The sequence below is a fragment of the Phyllostomus hastatus genome, unplaced genomic scaffold (genome assembly GCF_019186645.2).
Source record: "Phyllostomus hastatus isolate PE091 unplaced genomic scaffold, TTU_PhHast_1.1 phas_contig_17, whole genome shotgun sequence".
In the NCBI taxonomy this organism is placed as follows: domain Eukaryota; kingdom Metazoa; phylum Chordata; class Mammalia; order Chiroptera; family Phyllostomidae; genus Phyllostomus; species Phyllostomus hastatus.
Window position 1 is genome coordinate 8,340,516 of NW_025333664.1, and position 19,801 is coordinate 8,360,316.

The following is a 19,801-nucleotide window of genomic DNA, read 5'->3' on the forward strand; positions in this document are numbered from 1 at the left end:
TGAGCATTCCTGCCTCAATCTTTGGAACTTTTATCTGCGGCTTTTATTATTTTATAAGCCCTAATTCTATAAAGAGGAAAAGAGAACACAGGTTAGACGGCTTGCCTAAAATATATTGCAAGAACTTGTTTCTGAGTCACGGCTTTGACTATTTTTATAAGACCGTATCCGTAGGCAGCCCTCTACCTATGAGAGAAAGCTGTCCTTTTTTATGTCTCTTTTTAACTCTTCCAGAAATTGAACAAAGGAAGTATTTCCAGATGGTTAAGTGGGACTTGTCTAGTCGTGAGGCTTGTCCAGTCTAGCCAGGGACGGTTTTCATTTTAAAAGTGGATTCTGAGATCTTATTCTGCTCGGCATTCGTGATTGGACTCGCATTTCTTTCACCGAGGACTAGCGTGCTTTCCTGTGGCTTCTTACTGCTTTCACTCAAGCCTAGGATCATGAAACATGCGTATTTTTATTTTTATTTATTTATTTTTTAAAGATTTTATTTATTTTCTTTTTAGAGAGGGAAGGGAGGGAGATAGAGAGAGAGAGAGAAACATCAATGTGCGGTTGCTGGGGGTCATGGCCTGCAACCCAGGCATGTACCCTGACTGGGAATCGAACCTGCGACACTTTGGTTCTCAGCCCGTGCTCAATCCACTGAGCTATGCCAGCCAGGGCTAAAACATGCGTATTTTTAAAAGATAGTCTTTCCTTCAAATTAGTCCTTCCTTCTTCTGTCCTGAGTTCTAAGTCCACAGCTTCCTGGAGCATGTTGCAGATGAGAATTATTCTCTGATAATTGAGAACTCGAGAGAAATCCTTGCCTCTGGAAGGGGAGTGAAGTCTTCAGAACTGACCACCCCCTGGTCCTGGCCGGTAGGTAGCTCGTTTGGTTGGAGGGCCATCCTGGTGCCCTAAGGCCGTAGGTCTGACCCCCGGGGTGGGCCACGCACAGGAGTGAGCCAGTGAAGGCTGGGGTGGGTGGAACAGCAGGCCTGTGTCTCTCTCTCTCTAAATTAATTTTAAAAATAATTTTAAAAAACAAATACAAAATTGACCACATCCTAGTTTATCTATCTGTCCTGCTGGCCAGCTTAGCAGCAACGAAGGACCGTAGCCAGCAAACCAGATATGCTTCAGTACTTCCTTTTCCTTTTCCTTTTTTTTTTCCCAAAGAGCAAATAATCTATTTGCAGAGGGCGTGTGTGTGTGTGTGTGTGTGTGTGTGTGTTTAAGCCAGACGGTGGTCTCAGGACAAACTGCCAGAGCTCTGAACCGCACCTGAAAGGGAAGGAGTCCCTGTAGCACCTCCCCCGCCCCCCCGAGTCATGGGAGAGGGCCGAGCTCATTTTTGTTCTCAGCTGATCTCGCGGGGCTTCGGGCTTGCAGGCGGTCACCACACACTCTGGCTCGTCCGGAGTGGGGCTCAGTCGGAAGGGCGGGGCTTTAGGTTCTGTCGTGTTTTCTTGGGCAGTATAAATCACCTCGGGGGTGTGGGGGTGCCTTGGCCGTTTCCCTCAGCCCCGCCCCACACCCGCTTCAGGGGGTGTGGAGAAAGTGGGGAGTCCTTTGACTGCGGTTCCAGAGCCCTGCGCCCTGTGTCACTCTGGGTAAAGGAACACCTGTGCTGCCATGACACTTATCCAGTCCAAGTGTCCCAGCCTCTCTGAGGGTGGGTGGTGCTGGGACTTCTCTGTGGGCATTTGGCGAGGTGGTCTGTTCTCTCTGCGAAGTTCGAGGGGCACCCCAGTAGGTCTGTGCCTGCACCCTGGCTCGTCTTGAACACGGGGTCTCATTAGTTCCCTGAGGGCTTGTTGTCCATGAAAACTGAGCACAGAAGGGACTGGCACCCTTGGGTGGCATATCCAGGGACCCATTAGTACTTGACTTTGCGTGGATTTCTCAAATTATCATGCACCAAAGTCATTCTTCCCATCATCCATCCCTCTAGTTGGAGTAATATATTTTATGTTTAATGTTTCTCTTATAAGTTGGAAGTCTTTGTTTGCCCGTTGGGGGCTGTGTTGTTATGCTAGATACTTACATCATCGCATGGAATCCTCAGAAGAGCTCAGGAAGGTAACTACTGTGTCCCCAGTTCAGGGGTGAAGGGGTCAGAGCACACAGGAGTGACAAGACGACGCTGCAGGGGAGTTGGGACTCGCTGACCTCTGAGTCCCAGCAGTGCCCTCGCGGCCTCTGTCATCTTTGCATCCCCGGTGCCTTGTACACTGCCTGGAGCCCAGGAGACGCTCTGTAAATTATTTCTGAGTGCGTGAGTGAATAGATTTAACAAGGAAACACATTGAAAGCGTTGTAACCTAATCCTGAGATTACCTACTTGATGGGCCGGCTTCATTATTGACACATCTTTAGCCAGTCTGAAAAAAGAAGTATCATTTCTTTGCAAGTGTATCCAGTGAAAGCCCCTCGTTTTTGTTCCTTTCAAAGCGGTTCTCGGCCTCCTCTGCCTAGCGCGGTCAGAGAGAGTGTCTGGCCTACAGCTGCAGTACCGGCCTTACGAACGCTGACTCTGTATCGGACACATACTGTCCCTGTGACTTCTCTCTAGCGTATGCAGGTTTCTGCGTCTTTTAAGCAGAGAGGCAAGTGTTTGTTTGTCTCAGTGGGAGGGGAAATGGTGGTTCTTCCTAGAGTCTTTTGGACCGCACTTCCCACACCCTGCTCTGCTGGATTTGGTCACGTGAGGGACAAGGCACATTTCTGCCACACCCCATACTGGGATGGCCCTATCAACCTCGATTTGCACCTTGGAACCCCCAGGGTCAGGGAGGCTTTATAAAATGCTGATGCCTACACCATGTCCCCAGAAATTCTTATTTAATTAGCCTGGGGCATAGCCTGGACGTTAGGATTTTTAAAAGCTTCTAGATGATTCTGTTGGCAACCAAAGCTGCTCAGCCACTGGTGTGGGGTCAGGTTGACCAAGCAGGCCATTCGAATCTGCAGGTGGGAGGGTGTCCGCTGTTCTCCCACTTCACAGGTGGAGAAACAGCTGCCCCCCTTGCCAGAAGAACTTGTCCAGATTTGGGAAAGGTTAGCTGTAAGTGGAAAAGTAAAGCCGCGGCCTCAGACACCCAGCGAGCTTGTTTCTCTCTTGCAGCAGCTCCCTGTCCTGCCTCAGGAGAGCTGGGCGTGGCCGTGTGGTGTCCCCGTGGAGTGTCCGCATGGGGTCCACTCGTTCCTGGGTGGCCGGACGGGGGGGCCTGGGCCCCACAGTAACCGTGCAGTTACACTGAGCAATGAATGCCCTCTGCCTCTTTCACTTCCTTAACATTTGTATCTCCAGAACTTAACATGAAAAATGAGGAAATTAGGGGTTTTCAGAAGTTTTTCCCTCCGAGATGACTATTATGGGGCTTATTACAGAGGACTTAGGAGTTGTGTGTTTGAGGGGTTTTTTTTTAATGACACTATTTAGTAACCAGAGGGAAAAAAATATGTGGTGCTTGGTTTTGCCCTGTTTTGCTCTGTGCTAGTTGCTACCAGGCCTGTTATATCAGCATTGGAAGGAAGTGGAAAGAACTTGAGGTGACTTTAAAACCCCAGAAGTAGGACCATGAAAGTTAGCAACTGTCTCCTCTCCTGCGTCTTTTTGTTGCTGCTGATTTTGTTTTTATTTCTGCCTCTGTCATTGTCCTTGCCCAGGACTGTTATTCTCTTCTGGGGTTTTTTTTGTTGTTGTTGATTTGCTTAAGAAAGTGCTTATTATAGTACCTCTGGGAATGTCTTTGCCTTCTAGGAAAAGGTAATTACTGTGGTGCTATTTTAAAGAGAAGAGTATATGTGTGCAATTAAGAAGCGGAAGCAGAATCATGCAGAGGAACAATTAGTATTGAGGCTGTTTGAAGTGTTACTGTGTTTTGCTGAGTATAATGTGCTCCAGAGTACACTGCGCACCTGTATTTTTGGCCCAGACTTTCAGGGGGAAAAAATCTTTCCTTTTAATTTCTTAATTCGATTATCTATTTATTTATTTATATTGAGAAACAAAACCGATGATCATGTTCCAGGGTATTATTTTACATACAGATATTGTTATTGCTTTCTAGAGTTACACTTATAATGCATAGTCATAAATAAAAGAATTAAAAACATTTCTGTAGGTACAGAATTAGTGCTACCCACATATAATGCAGACCCATATTTTTCCTTCAAAAATTTGGGCAAAAAACTATGCACAGCAAAATAGGATAATGAATACCTTTAAAAAAAAAGACCCAACTCTAGGACAGGTGTGCATGTGTGAACCGAGCACTTTGGACTAACTTCAGTATAAATGTAGTTTTATCTTTGGGGCTAATGCTGACTTGGTTTATGTCTTAATGTAAATGCAGGTGTGGTGTTTTTCGGGAAGGCTACAACTAAAAAGGACAGAGAGAGTTCTGGGTCCTTCTTTCCCTGTTAAGAGGCTGTTACAATCCCCTCCAAGTTGCCTCTCCCTGAGTCTGGCCCCCTGAGCACTTGTGGAGTCGGCAGCCGTGTGCCCGTGTGAGCGGATTCACCGTGTCAGCAGCTTGGTTCTCGGAAACCGTCTCTTGGTGCTTTTTAAAGAGAGTAGAGGATTCTGGAATTTCAGGGTGCAAAGTGAGCTTGCGTGGGAAGTTTCAATGTTCGTCGAACCAGCGTGAATCCAAAAGGGTCGGTGAGAGGTTTTACAACTCTGCGGGGCTGACGCAGTGGAGTGGAAAGGTCGCCGGCCCAGGGCTTCGGCGGCCCCCAGTCAGGTGTGGCCAGGTCTCCCTGCACGGGCCGTACGTGTGGTGCCTCAGCGTCCTTACCTGTGAGAATAGAAGAGGCTGGAGGGGCTCCCTTCACACAGCCCCCTGGGAAAAAGGCGTCTGCTTCACTCACTTAAGACCCACGGAATGACACCAAGGAGATGTGTGTGTGCTGCGCGTGTGTGTGTGTGCATGTGTATGTTGTAAGCCCTTAAGAATGAAGAGAACGGGAAAGGAAATCACAGCAGAAAACTTTGGAAGTTGGAAAACGGACGGGCCACTCACAGAGGACTTAATAGACCCCCCAAAAGTGATTGCTAATGTGGCAGCAGGGAAAGCCATCACCCATCCCAGTTTACACACCCCAGAATCTTCCAGAAGCTCAGAAATTAGCAATGCCAGGTGCTTTTGGAGAGAAGAATAAAGGTGGCAACTTAGATGAAGGTTGGGTGAAAGTTGTCTGAAAAGCGGTCAGACACCCAGGTCCCTTTCCCCATCTTGGCAAAGGGCTGGAGACTTGGTAGCCTTCCAAGAGGGTAAAATGGGGGGTCCCTCAACGTGGGGTCACCTGGCTTGGTTCAGGTGTCCTCAGTTCCAGGATGCTTGTAGCCAAGACTGTCCTGTTGTGGCGGGAGATTAGAATGGACTTTTCTGGGCCATATGGCCAGGCCAAGAGGAAACACCCAAAGATACTGACTCGGGAAGTTTCTAAACCAAACTCCTGGCCAGAGCACCCTGTGACGAAGGACCTCCATCCAAACCCTTCCGGCTGGCCGGTCAGCGCCCCGCTCGTCGGCACTGGCAGGTGCCCGGGGACCCCCAGGCTGGGGATGGAAACAGACCAGGGGCAGCAGGCGGGGAGAGACGGACCGTGCGGGGAGGGGAATGTCGGAGCTGCGGTGATACACGTTCTCCGGGATCAGGGAAAAGGGATAGCAACTTGCGGAACGGGAGCATATGGTAAGACGTGGACGTTCAGAAAACAAAAAGGACTCCTCAGGATTAAAAATGTGACAGCCGAAAAGATCGTTAAAAGAAGAGCTGAGGAGATCGTGGGGCAGCAAAGCAGGCGTGGTCGACACAGCGGGCAAAGTCAGACCCCCTAGCAAGGCACGTGGGTGTGGGATTTTCTCAGCAAAGAGAAGGTCCTTTACACCTCCGGGAAGACGTAACTGGTCGCCTTCGATCAAGTCAGGCATCGGAGTGGCGTTGGCCTTCACAGACCAGAGCAGTCCAGACGCACTGCGACAGGCAGCACCTCCACAATTCTTTTTTTCTTTAAATGGCTTTTAAAGTTTATTTTTAGTGAGGGGGAAGGGAGGGAGAAAGAGAGGGAGAGAAACAGTCAGATACGCGAGGTTTCAAAATCACTTCTCATTTCCCCTTCTTAGAGCGTGCTCCAATAAGTGAGAAAAAGGGGGAAATTGATCTCGGGGAAAACAAGGTTCCGTTCGGTAAAGAGGGGAAGGGACCTCCAGCACACTGAAGAGGGGAGGCCCAAGCAGAGCGTCTGCACGTCAGCGCGGAGGACAGCCCGTTCAAACCGGAGCAGGGCGGTGGGCCCTGGGCCTTCTGTGCAGGGTGAGGTTCGGAGAGCGCCTGACGCCTGGGAACGTCTTCAGCAAAACGTGGTGTTAAAGGGCACGGTGTTGGGTCCGTCCTCCGCCCGTTTACAACTTGGCAAAACAGAAAAACAAGACAGTCACTCCGGGAACAATCTATGCAGGGAAGGAAGGAAAGGTGATTGATTATAACTCCCCGCATTCCTCAGCTGTGATTAGTATCCATAGAATCGTCACAGTATAAATACTAAAGACACGGAGCCCTAGTCACAGTTACCATGCATGACTGCTGGGAGACCGGAGGATGAAGAGGGTGTGTGCCTGCTGGGGGGGGGGGGAGGGGGGAGGGGGGAGGGCGAGCCGCCTTCCCGTAGTGGGAAATCTGCAGGTGAGACTGAGGCCTAAGACAGAAGCCCCGTGATTAACCACGTAGGGAACGGGGGTAACTAGTTGATGCGTGGGTCACCAGCCAGCAGTGATCACAAAACGCTGCGGGTGGCTTGTCAAAACGCAAGAAAAAATATACACAGAGACAACCAGGTCCTGTGGGGGAATAGGAAGAGCAGGGCCACTCCTCACGCGGGGAGCGCTTGGCCACCCTCTCTCCTGGAGGGCGCCATGGCCACCCTCCCTGGTGGGGAGAGCGGGCCGTTCCCCCTCAGGAGAGGCTTTTTATTGGTTTCGTTTGCATAAGAATTCAGGTAAAAGCTCATTACTCATTGGTAGGAAGTAAGGATCAAACAATAGATAACAAGGAAGTCTGAGGGCCTATTTTGAGTCAGGGTCAAAGAACTGTAAGACTACAGAACAAACTAACTTCCTCCTTGGACCCTTCTCATTCAACTGAGAGCATTCTAAACAAAGCAGGTTTCACAGGATTTTACATGTTCTTTCTTAGGCCTGATCACCCGGGAACCCGCCCTTTTCAGCACAGGGCAGCACCACCCTGTCATTGTTTCAGGCTTAGGTGGAGCAAGGGAACTAAGGCAACCAAGAGATAAGGAGATTTTCTCCCAGACGATGAGGACTCAGGCTAAGTCAAAGCCAAGGAGTGAGGGTCCATCACCCCCTTTTGCTGTAGCCCCCAAAGTCCTTCTTTTGGGGGCCTCCCATGTGATCGTGCCTGTCTTAGGTTGTTCCCTCCTTGGGGAATCTTACCCGTCATTGGCTAACCGACCAAGCTTTGGGGTTCAATTATGAGTGAAGCAGCAGAAGCAGCGCTCCTGCCAGGGAGATAAGCTTTTGTCTCCTTGCTGGCTTGTGGTCCAAGGCCGTTCCCTTAGCCTTAGCTTTGGCGGGGGTTACAGCTCCTGATACCAGGCAGGGCGGTTCCCAACAACTACTGGAGAAGTCGGCTAACAGAAGTGAAGTTAGTTCCTTTCGAGAACAAGGTACAGGGGCGCTGCGCTGTTTTCATAGTTACACTCTCCAGTTATTTGACTGTATCCTGAGTGCATTTACAGCTGCGATCTCCATAAGAATAGGAACACTGGTTTGAACAGTATCAACTGGTCAACGTTTTCACTGATGAGCTCAGATGCGTGGCTATAGGGAAGAGCTGGCCCAGAGCCCTGCTTTGCCCAGAAGGATGTCTGAGGGAAAAGCGTGTTCGACAGACCCCTGAGGACCGCAGCACTGGTCACGTGCTCCAGACTGAGCCTCCTGTTTTTTGTACCCCTGCAGATTATCCTCTGGACTTGAACCACAGTGAAACCTTCCTGCAAACCACAACTTTCCTTCCCGAAGACTTCACCTACTTCGCAAACCACACCTGTCCCGAAAGGCTCCCTTCCATGAGTGAGTAGCGCTCTCAGCTCACCGTCCTCTGTTTTGAAACGGCTGCCTTTTTGTTTGGGTAACATAAGAGGGAGCGTGTCCCTGCTCTCTCAGTGTGTCTGCCCCCGGAGGGAACCGGGAGTGCCTCCCTGCTGCTGGGGACAGGGCCTGTGAGAGCCGCCCGTGTCCCAACCCTCCCTCAGCCCTTCTGCAAGGTCGCTTGAGTTCTCAGTGCCACTTTCTACAGTTTTTCCCTCTTTACTTTGCACACGCCCCCTTGCTTGTAACCTGGGGTCTGTTAAGATGTCCTAGAGACAGTACAGGCAAACAGCTTCACATAGTATAAATCTTATACTAATCATAACTCGTTTGATGTGAGAGAAGTTATTTTCTTAACAAAGCGCTAGTTTAAAAAATCCTTGAATCTTCTCTTTCTTCTTTCCTACTTTCTTGGGATCCCACGCGTAATCTAAGACAGGGACAACAAAGCATCACACCTTTTCTGCATCTTAGTTCCGCTCTCATAAGTCAGAGATGATGCGTGTCCTGAGTTTGGACGTGGCCAGCCAGGGTCACCGAGAAAGCACTTGGGACGGCGAGTCTGCCCGTGCCTCGGGGGCACTCGGAGACGGCGCCAGGCTCAGCCGCTTTTCTCCTTCCTCTCTGGGAGAAGTTCAGCTGCTGCTGTGCGTGGTCTTGACTTCTTCCTACACCCCAGGCAGAAAGTCTTAGTTTCCTGATTTGCTGCTTTCCCCAGTGATATCGATGACCTGAAGTGCAGTGCGTTGGAAGGCAGAGGAAGGGACTCCCACCCCTGTTAGAAACACAATGAGCTGGAAAGACATTGAACTTCTCCAGAGAGTCAAGGCCTGGACACGGGGAAAGAATCTGTCATTTTCTGGCCTCTTACTTTCTTTCTCTCTCTCTCTCTCTCTCTCTCTCTCTCTCTGTCCAGAGGGCCCGGTAGACATCAACATGAGTGAAATTGGAATGGACACCATTCACGAAGTCTTCTCCAGGGACCCAGCCATCAAGCCCGGTGGCCACTGGACGCCTTCCGACTGCGTGCCCCGCTGGAAGGTAGGGGGCGGCGTCGGACCTGCGGTGCTGGGAAGCCCGCTCGGGGACTTGGCACTGTTCCAGGTCACCACGGGACTCGCTGACCGTGGCATTGCGCAATTTGCCTCCTGCTGCCCGACGGGAGTATTTGCATTTGATGAAAATGTTCTGGAGGGATGTGTTTCCCCGAGGCCTCTTCTGTAGCCACAGAAATTTGCATCCTCCCGCTGACTGAAGAGGCCCCTTTCATCTTCCCACAGGACTGTGGCGAGCAGGGGCGGGGGGACTGGTGGGTCTTTCATGACACATTTACGGAAGCCCTGTTCGCCAGTCCAGTGCCTCGTGCCCTCCTCGCCGGTGCCGCTGCAAGTTCAGCGGGGCGAGAAGTGGGGAGGGCCAGCTGGGCGGGGAGGACGTGAGAGTGCGGGTTCTGTGCCAGCCCTGCAAGGTCACCGTGAGGCGGCCACGGTCAGAGCAGCTCTGGGACAGCTTCCCGCCAAGGCCAGAGTGTGAAATCAGTTTAACGACCATCATTCAATAAATATGCCTGTGTTAAAGTTCACTGCACGTTGTACGGGGACGTGCTGTTTTGTGAAGTGTGTTTCAGCTGTATGTTTACATATATCTACGGATCTTCGTGTCCTGGGTCACCGGGTAGCAGAATGTATGTCCTCCCCTGGCTCTGGTCTGGAGTGAGTCCACTCAGTAGGCCCACTGCGCGCACAGTGTGGTGCGTGTAAGAACAAGGTCCACTTACTTCCAAGGGCCCACTTGCCAAAGCAGTCCTTCCTTGAGAGGAAGCCGGGGGCAAGGCAGCCTCCCAGCCCTGCTCCCCGAGAGCCGGGCACCGCTTCTGCAGAAGCTGAGGGGATCTAACCGGGCGGCCCCTTTTGTCTCGACCCACCGCAGGTGGCCATCCTGATCCCCTTCCGGAACCGCCACGAGCACCTCCCGGTGCTGCTCAGACACCTGATCCCCATGCTCCAGCGCCAGCGCCTGCGGTTCGCGTTTTATGTCATTGAGCAAGTGAGTGGCCGGTCCTTTCTTTCCTCGCCTGCTTCTTCTGAGGCAGCAGTGCAGAGCGGGCCCCCCAGCTAACCCGCCTGTGCCGCAAGGAGCCTGCAAACTGAGGCCTCATCACTGAGTCGTCCTGAGGTGGGAGGGGAACGGAGAGCAGCCCTGCGCTGCTCCTTGGAATGCTGCTCAGTCCGTCCGCAGCACAGACCTGAGTCCAGGGTGGGACTCTGTTTACTTTTGAACAAAGGGCCCTTGTGCTCGGGTTCTGCCCGAGTTGCACTGGGCGGTGTCTCCAGGCCCCAGGAGATGCCCTCACAACAAGGAGCCATAAGCAGGAACTGTCCGCGTGTTCCCCTCCCTTTTATGGGGCTGGGTGATTTCCTAGCTGCTGTCTCCCGTCCCAGCAGCCTGGGGAGAGAGGAGCTTGGGACTATAGTTATCGCCCACGTTATTTCTGAGGAAACGGAGGCTAGAGGTCAGGCAGCTGGTGAGTCAGTGAGGCGGGGTGTGGTGCGGGGCCGCCTCACTGCCGGCCCAGTGGTCGCTCCCCGGGCGGTTTCGGTACACTTCCTTTAGGCCGGGCTGAGGCAGCAGCGACGCCGCTCCAAGAGCCCTTTTACAAATCAAGTGCTGTCGTCGTCGTAGGTTGGCACCCAGCCCTTCAACCGAGCCATGCTTTTCAATGTCGGTTTCCGAGAAGCAATGAAGGACTTGGACTGGGACTGTCTTATTTTTCACGACGTGGATCACATACCAGAAAGTGATCGTAACTACTATGGATGTGGACAGATGCCAAGGCATTTTGCAACTAAATTGGATAAGTATATGTATCTGTGAGTATCATTTCCTCTTAAAGAAGTAACTCTTAAAAGGGTGGAGAGAGGTGCAAAGAGGACAAATCCAGTTAGCTCCAACCCAAATGTCCCTCGGCTGATGAGTGGATGCACGAAGCGTAGTGTACCCACACAGGGAATACCGTTCTCAGTGTAGAACAGTGAGGTACTGATACACATGCAACAGCGTGGATGAAACTGGTTACAAAAGACAACACATCATACAATTTCATTTACGCGGACTGCCCAGAATGGGCAGATCTGTGGAAACAGAGAGGAGAGTAGTGGTTGCATGGGGCTGCGGGAGCCGGGGGAACTGAAGAGGACCTGCCGATGGGCCCAGGGCTTCTTTGGGGGGTAATGACATGCATTAACACGGGCCGTGGTCGTGGTTGCACAGCCCTGTGAATAGGCTAAAGCTCCCTGAGTCACGCACTTGAAATGGGCGAAGTATATAGCATGCCCGTGTGTCTCAGTGAAGCTATTGTAAAGAGAGCTCACTGAGCCCTGGCTGGTGTGGCTCAGTGGATTGAGTGCTGGCCTGCGAACCCAAGGGTTGCGGGTTCGGTTCCCAGTTGCTGGCCAGGTCCCCGGTTGGGGGCGTGCAAGAGTCAACCACACATTGATGTTTCTCTCCCTTTTTCCCCGCCCCTTCTCTCTAAAAATAAATAAAATCTTAAAAAAAAAAAAAAGCCCAATGAGCTCTGCTGAGGTCAGTCGATGCATCTCAGAACAAGGAAGCAATTTCGGACGGTTCCGGCCAGTGGCACGGAGAGCAGTGCTCCGTTTAAGACGTTGTTCCCCAGGGCGAGGCGGCCTGCTCTGGAAAGAGTCGCGCTCTCGTGTGCGCGCGCGCAGAGGACTGATGCTGTGCGTCTTCTTTTAGGCTTCCTTACACTGAGTTCTTTGGCGGAGTGAGCGGCCTAACCGTGGAGCAGTTTCGGAAAATCAACGGTTTCCCTAACGCTTTCTGGGGCTGGGGTGGAGAAGACGACGACCTGTGGAACAGGTAGGGGCCCTCTGCCGCGCCTTCCGGAGGTGCTCCCTCTGCTGGCGCCTTCCGGAAGTGCTCCGTCTGCCGCGTCTTCCCGAAGAGCGCGCCCTCGGAACGCGAGCCGTGTGTGTAATTGCAAACGGTGCTGGTAGCCACGTTTCCAAAGGTTAAAAAACAAAACAAAACAGGGCAGATCAACTTTAATATGGTAATAAAATATGTTAGCAGTTTATTTCTCGTAATGTGTTCCAAAATGATATCATTTCAACATGTGATTAATGAAAAATGTTAATGAAATATCTTACATTCCTTTTCCTCACTCAATCTTTGAATTGGCATGTATTTCCCATTCACAATACATCTCACTGAAACCTCCCCAAACCGGAGGTCAAATGTTAGTGCTGTGCACGCAGATTTGTCCGTGAGATCAGATGGGCCTTGTGTTGTACGAGTTGATGTGAGCAGCCCCGTGGGTAGTGTACGCTAGTATTTTAGGGGTAAGTGAAGAGCAACTTAATAAGGAATGAGTAAGAAAATAATTGCCACCTTGCATCTGTTTCAGCTTGGCTTTTTAAAAGAAAGTAGGTGTTGGCTGTTAATCACAAAGTAATATATGCTGGTGAAAATTCCTATGATACCAAAGTCCATACACCAGAGTCTAATAAATCTCAATCCCCGTTGCCATCCTGTTTCATCCCCAGGAAGTAGCCGATTTTAACGAGCTGCTTCTTTTCCGACCTCTTTCTCTGCATAGATGAGCCACTCGGACACGCCCCCTCCCCTCCCCTCCCCCCATGTCAGTGCAGTGAGAGCCACTTCCTTATGCTTAGTAATTGCATAGCACTCCTTTGTGTACGTGCCCAGGAGTTTCTTCTCATTCTCTCCTGTTGTTACAGTTTTGACTATCTTTTGTTCGCGTGTGCCAATATTTCTTTAGATTAAATTCCTAGTTGTGGCACTATAGAGTCGAGAATTAAATGCACTTGATTGTATTTCATTGTATTTTTATTTATCAATTGAGAGAAGGAGAGAAAAAGGTAGGGAAGGAGAAACACTGATTTGTTGTTCCACTTATTGATGCATTCATTGGTTGATTCTTGTATGTGCCCTGACTGGGGACTGAACCTACAACCTTGGTGTACCGGGATGACGCTCTAACCAGCTGAGCCATCCGGCCAGGTCAAGAAGTAAACGCACTTTCAATTTTGATAGCGATTGCCAAATTTTCCTTCAAAAAAGATTGCAAAAAGATTCTGACCAGTAGTGCACTAGCATGCCCATTTTCTTTTATTTCTTTTCTTATTGTTACTCAATTACAGTTGTCCCTGCATGCCCATTTTCTTACACCACTGCCAGCCTCAGAGGTAAACAACCTTTTGCATTTGGGCCGCGTTTTAACTCCTCAGCAGTCGCATGTGGCTCACGGCTTCCACATTGGACCAAGCAGCTCCGGACCATTCTCGTTCAACCCAGTGGGTAAAAGTGGCATCTCATCCTTTTAATTTTGGTTTCTTAGGAACCTAGTAGGATGAAGAGCTGTTCCATATCCTTAACTGGTTTGACTGGTCCTTGAGTCCAGCTGATCCCTCCCAGGACATCTGTCGAAATTCTCCTCGCTCTCTCCCCCCAGCTCCGGGCGGAGGGGGTGAGTGTAGGTTCAGGCGCTGTGGTGGGTCTCAGCACCCTGCACAGTTCCAGGCACCCAGTAGACATTCCATGGGCGCTTACCAAATGAGAGGACAACTCAGAGTCAGGAGGGTATTGGAACAATGTGAAAATGACCACAGACTTCACGTAGAGTCCAGAGTCTATTCATGATTTCCTCGAGCCCCATTAAGTTGCCAGTAAACCCAGCTTGGGAAATCTGTGTCTTATTAGGAGAACATCCTGAACGCCTCCTCCAAATTCTGCTTCCCTGGTAGTGGCTGTTCACACATTGTGAAGCTTTACGCCGAGAGATTGTCGAGTACAGTCGTTCATCCCCGTGGGGATGGGGGAGGTGGGCAGGGACCTCATTTCTGCCTGAGCAGGGAAACCGCATGGCAGCTCCGGCGTTGCCGACTTGCTTTGTGGCGCAGGGGGAAGGTGTCCACCCGGGAGGAAGGTGTCTCTCACAGGACCCAAGCAGGCCGTGGAGAGTGGCAGGCATGCACACGTCTGCCGGGACCACCCACGGTCGGATCTGCCACTGAGAACCATGTGGGCTCTCACCCGCAGGAATCCTGGGTTTCATTTTGAATTTGTGTGTTCTTGTTTCAAAATTGCTTAGCGCTGTAGATGTCTTTCCCAAAGCCACGAGCTCACCCAGAGGATGCAGGAAAGGTGCGCGAACATGTAGACGCAGAGCAAGTCCTGTTGTTGGGCCTGGGTTTGCTCGCCGGCGGGATTCGGGCGCTGTGCCTGAGAGCCCTTTCCCTTCGTCCCCGCAGAGTGCAGAACGCGGGCTACTCCGTGAGCCGGCCGGAGGGCGACACGGGGAAGTACAAGTCCATCCCTCATCACCATCGAGGAGAAGTCCAGTTCCTCGGGAGGTGGGTGCCACTCGTTTATTCTTTTCACAAACGCCGTCCGTAGCTTGCCTTCTGGATGCCCCAGAGCAGGCGACAGCCCCTCGTCCCCCTGCCCAGCTGCTCCCCAGGCCCCGTTCTGACAGCTGCTCTGTAATTTTAGCCACATGCATTTTAACTTAACTGGGAGGCGGGCGTTGCAGGGGGACACCAGACGACCGGCGCAAGTCTCGGTTGTAAGATCTTCTAAGCAAATCGCTCGTTCTACATCCTAAGCTTTGTGACCTCCTCGGTGGCCTTCAGACAGTGGGAGGAAAGCTCCCTCGGGTCAAGGTCTCCGTGACGGACACTACGTGGCGGAGCAGACTCAGCTCTGCCTCTCCGCTCTCGGTGGCGAGGAAAGCCCAGGCCAGACTCGGCGGGCGTGTGGGCCGAGGGATGTCCCTGCACTCCCAGGGGCAGGGGAGCGCTGGCCTCCGGAGGGCCGACCCCGATGGCGTGGACTCTGTCTTCACAGAGTAGCGGGCACCGGGTCCAGACGCCGGACTGTCCCCTCTGCTGTGTCAGCGTCTACCGCCCCCGACTCTGTGACCGAGGGCGGGCCGTTGGCACCAGGAGCCTCGGTTTCCTCCTCTGCTTAAGCGGTGGGGTGGGGGGACTCGGTGAAGGGTGTAGTGAGTAAAGCCCCTGCCATGAAATGGGAGGCGCTTCTTCTTGTGATCACGTTGGCCACGGAGTGGCTGAACAGCCGGTCCCCTGGCCAGGAGGGGTCAGGCCTCTGCTCAGTGCCATCTCTGTCCTCTGCCCCGACAGGTATGCTCTGCTGAGGAAGTCCAAAGAGCGGCAAGGGCTGGACGGCCTCAACAACTTGAACTACTTCGCAAACGTCACTTACGACGCCTTGTACAAGAACATTACCGTCAACTTGACACCCGAGCTGGCTCAGGTGACCGAGTACTGAGAGGAGGGGGGAGGAGCTGTGTCTGCTCCGCTCACCACCACGCCCACCCCCACGGAGAGCGCCGCCGCCCGACCGCCCTCTCGTCCCGGCCTCCCCCGGCAGGGAAGCAGGGCCACGGCGTACAGCGTCCGACAGACTCGGAGGGTCGCAGAGCCGCAGGGAGCAGCGAGCACGGAGCACATGCGCACCCGCCCCCCCCCAGCCATTCGGACCCGTCGAGACCGGGGGAGCGGGCGCTGCTTTCATGGGGACTGGCTTCCTCTTCTCCCCAGACGGATGTCTGTCCTGCTGCTCTTCTCCCCGGTCTCCTGCCCGACGCCCCGTCTCAGCCCCCGTCTCGGGTCCGGAGCCCGCCCCTGCGGTGGCCTCGGGAGCTTCTCGGCTTTCGGAGCAGAGAGGCAACCCCACCACCGGGCAGCTGTGTTCTCCGAAGAGAAATGAAACTCCACACACCATGCTCCATCTCTGGTGTTCTCTTCAGTTTCATTTTTTTAAAAAAAAAATTACCTGCTTTGGGTGGGGGTCGAGGGTGGAGGGGAGGGACTGGGGAAGATAAATAGACATGTAACAATCACTTCTTGAAGAAGTATAATTAATTGTAAATAAGCCATGTAAAATGCCTTTTTTAAATTTAATTTTATAGCTGGCTTCAATTCAAACTGAGGATTTATATTATTAGATCACTTACTTGGTTGGCGAATGCAGGATCTCGGTTAAGATGCAGTGGAAGAATACATCTCCCCAACCGCTGTCACCTTGGAAGGGAGTGGACTTAGGGCCTGTCGCAAGAGAACAAAGCAGTCCAGTCTCGGTCACTGGTAGCTGACCTCTGCCACCATCCGCCCCCTCTTCCAAGGTCTCGCTCTTGACTTTTGCTCTGAGTTCCCTCCCCTGTCGGGCACGGACGTCTCTTCACACTCTGCTGGGAGACAGGAGGCTGCCCTTCTGCCACGAGCTGCTCCCAGCAGACCCCGGGGGAGGGCCACCGGCACGCACTCCCGGGGACCCTGGCCTTTTCCTTCATCCTCCTGTCTCTGGAAAGGGGAAGGATGAGTGGTGTCTTTCCTTCTCTCTCTCTCCCTCTCTCTCTCATTTTTTTTTCTCCTGTGGAACATGGTCACAATTTCCGGAATCTGTGCCTAAATTACCAACTAGCTTCAGTGATTCCTCTTGAGTATTTCCTTTTCGGTTTCCGGCATTATTAACCAGTCCACGGAACTAACAGGCGATCAAACCGTGAGAAGCTCGAGCAGATGCCGCCTGTGTGCTGTGGGTCAGCCAGGGTCCAGGTTAGACCAGGTCAGAGCTTGGAAATGAGACCGACAAAGGTCCAGGGGGCCGGGGCCCACGCGCCCTGTTGGCTGCCCGTGTGCTTTCGGAAGTCAGATTCTAAACTGCACTTGAATTTGTGCCTCTCGCTTTTTCCCCTGAGCCAAACCCCTCGATTCAGAGTCCCTGTGGACTTCTGCAGAATTGTGAAAAATGCCAGTGTTTTTCCCCTCCTTTTCCATAAAACGTATTTATAGATCATGATTGGGAGTGCTTTCTGCAGAGTACTTCATATTTTTTTTAATTGCCTTGTTTGCCTTCAACTTCCTTAATTTTCATGGTTTACATGGATGTGCGTGTAGGGGTATATTTGTGTATACACGTGTGGGTTGGTTTTTTTCCGATGCATGTTGTTGGTCCCATGGACATATGATCCCCACCAGCTGTGGGAGTGATTGGCCAGGCCTCGTTTTTGTTCATGTTTTTGTTCTTTTGAAGAATAGAGTGGTATTTAGAAAATCAGTTTGCATTGCAAAGCTCTTATCAGCTCGTATGAGAGAGCAAGCCGCTGCCCTTGAAAACGCTGATGAGTTGCATTATATGTTTTAAAAGATTTTGAGAATTTTGTGCTTTAAAAGACCTTCAGGAGGGAACATTGACCCAGAAGTCCGTCTGGTTTTCCTTTGATGTATGATGCACACAGCAATAAAGATTGCTTCCCCCCTCGCTCCCTTAGGCACCCTCAGACCTCCGTGGCGGCCCTGGCGCTTCCCACCCTCCTCCTCCTCCTCTGCCGCCTCCGCCTCCCCTCGTTCCTCGCTGAAGGCTGAGCCGCTTTCAGTGAGACAAAACTAGGATGCCATCGGGAAGAACTGGCCAGGACAGACTGCATGGTGCTTGGCAGGCGTTGTATAGTGATCTTCCTTGAAGCTGTTTCATCAGCCCGTTCCCCTCCAAGAACCAGATGTTGGCCAAAGGTGACACCTGCTGAGTTGAGGACGGAAAGGAAAGGTCTCGGAAGTCAGGCCACTTAAATGATCTTGCAGCCACGGGCAGGTCCGTGTCACTAGTGTGAAGTCTCTCACTGCGCGCTGGGCGTCGCTCACCCGCCCAGCGGAGCGCGGAGTGGGCGGCTGAACCGGGGACGCATACAGCCGGGCCCGGTGCTGTTCACGGTGTGAAATTCTCATGTTAAAAATGAAGAAGAACAATAAGAACCAAATGTGACCTTGTGCATATTTTGGCAGCTGAAATTCTATAAGGCTACTGATGGGTGTGCCCCGCCCCCACCCCCCAAATTGTTCTTGTCTTTGATCATTGCTGGACAAGGGAAGGTTTCTCCTTTCACACTGTTTTTGTTGTTGTTGTTGTTGTTGTTGTTTTTGGAGGGGGGAAGTTATTTGCAAAAATATTCCTTTTGACATCACAGGGACGCTTAGTAGAGCTTCTCCACCACAGACATTAATAGCTGAGCAGCAGCCACATGGATGATTGTATCCACTTACCGTTGACGATGACATGGAACGTAGCTCATTTCCATCACTGCGTTTTGTTTTGTTTTGTTGAGCTTGCTCTTATGTTTTAAGAGGTGCCAGGGGTACATTTTTGCACTGAAATCTAAAGATGTTTTAAAAAAAAAAACACTTTTCAAAAAGATAGTCCTTTGTCATTACATTATTTACTCATGTGTTTGTACATTTTTGTATGTTAATTTATGAATGATTTTTTCAGTAAAAAATACATATTCGAGAACCAAACCTCGGGGGTCGTCTCTCTGTCCGGGACAGCGTGGCTTCTTGGGGCCTTCCCTTCCTCGCGGGACGAGATCTCCTCCCTGGGTTCCTTCAAGCCCTCCGCGTCCACCCTGCTCGCTGCCCGCCTGCCCCCTGCAGGCCGACCGGCTGAGTGAGAAGAACCGGCCCGGGCGGCGAAGCACGGAACCCCACGTGGCGCTCTCCAGGCCCCGCCCTCCTCCCGTAGCTGGGTTTTCTCTCAGGAATTGGCCCAGGTGATGATGCCCACGTGGAACAAGACCCCTGGGGGCGGGGGTGGGGTGAGGATCAACGGAGTCCGGATCCAGAGCTTCACTGCCCGCCTGGTCCTGCGCCAAGACTGTGGCCGTGTGACTGTTGACCACTCGAGAATACTTGGCGAGTGTGAGGTTGCGGGCCCAGGTGCCGGGATACAGTGACGAGCGATAAGAGGGGGGCGGTGTCGGAGCTTCCTGTCCTGGTCTCCCCGCACCCCGCGGTGGACGGTATGATTAAGCCTCCGACCTCGGCATGTGCTGTAGCAGAGGTACCTGTGGGCCGGGAGTGGCTGGTGGGGCGGGTGTCCCTGAGGTCGGCGGGTGAGCTGGGCAGAGGCAGGCAGCGCGCCCGCCCAGTGAGCTGCCGGACCAGGAAGCCGGGAGGGTTGGAGAGAGGTCAAGGGGACGCTCACGGGGCACCGCTGGGCCGAGGAGTTGGATGGGCCAGACCACGTGGTGAGGGCCTTGTGGGCCAAGGTAAGGAGTTCAGATGTTGCCCTTAGAGCAGTGGGTCCCAGAGCTTCCAGCAAGTAGGGCTGAGTACCACGTGATTAGATGGTGCTTCTGGTAGAGCGCCACCTGCAGGGCGGGTGGGGGATTGCGGAGAATCAAAGGAGAGGCAGGGGGCCAGTTAGGTGGGTCCGTGTGAAGGAGGGGAGGGGTGCTGGGGTGAAACGGGGCCTGGGCACGGATTGCTGTGGGGGTAGGGAGGCCCCCCACCCACCCTCAAGCTGCTGGCCTCCCCCTCACATGGATGGCAAGGCCATTCCCTGAGACAGGGGCACTGGAACCGGGTCAGGTTCCTGGGGAAGACCGTGAAATCAGTTGTAAGTGTATTAGGTTGGGGGGGGGGGGGGTTCTTGAGACAACGAAGCAGAAATGGTGAATGCATGTTCTGGTTTGGGGACTGGAGGGAATGGTGGGATCAGGGGTGGATTTGTGAGTGTGGTAGCACACCAGTGAAGACCTAGGCGTCGGTGAGGCTGCTCAGGAGCTGAGCCGAGCAGGCAGTGTGGGGGGCGAAGAGAAGTGCCCTTGGCCCGAGCCGCTGAGATCTCCGC

At 52.5% G+C, this 19,801-nt stretch overlaps 1 protein-coding gene across 1 annotated transcript in view; it reads left to right on the forward strand.

Moving 5' to 3' along the window:
* The window catches only part of B4GALT5 (beta-1,4-galactosyltransferase 5), a 67,038-nt gene extending 48,570 nt beyond the window's left edge, over positions 1–18,468 (forward strand). The window contains exons 3-9 of the mRNA XM_045833155.1: positions 7,979–8,092; positions 9,027–9,151; positions 10,040–10,156; positions 10,793–10,980; positions 11,867–11,989; positions 14,404–14,505; positions 15,295–18,468. Coding sequence (XP_045689111.1) covers positions 7,979–8,092; positions 9,027–9,151; positions 10,040–10,156; positions 10,793–10,980; positions 11,867–11,989; positions 14,404–14,505; positions 15,295–15,442 — 917 coding nt within the window. The 3' untranslated portion in view covers positions 15,443–18,468. The remainder of the gene's footprint in view (positions 1–7,978; positions 8,093–9,026; positions 9,152–10,039; positions 10,157–10,792; positions 10,981–11,866; positions 11,990–14,403; positions 14,506–15,294) is intronic.
* The last annotated feature ends 1,333 nt before the right edge of the window (positions 18,469–19,801 follow it).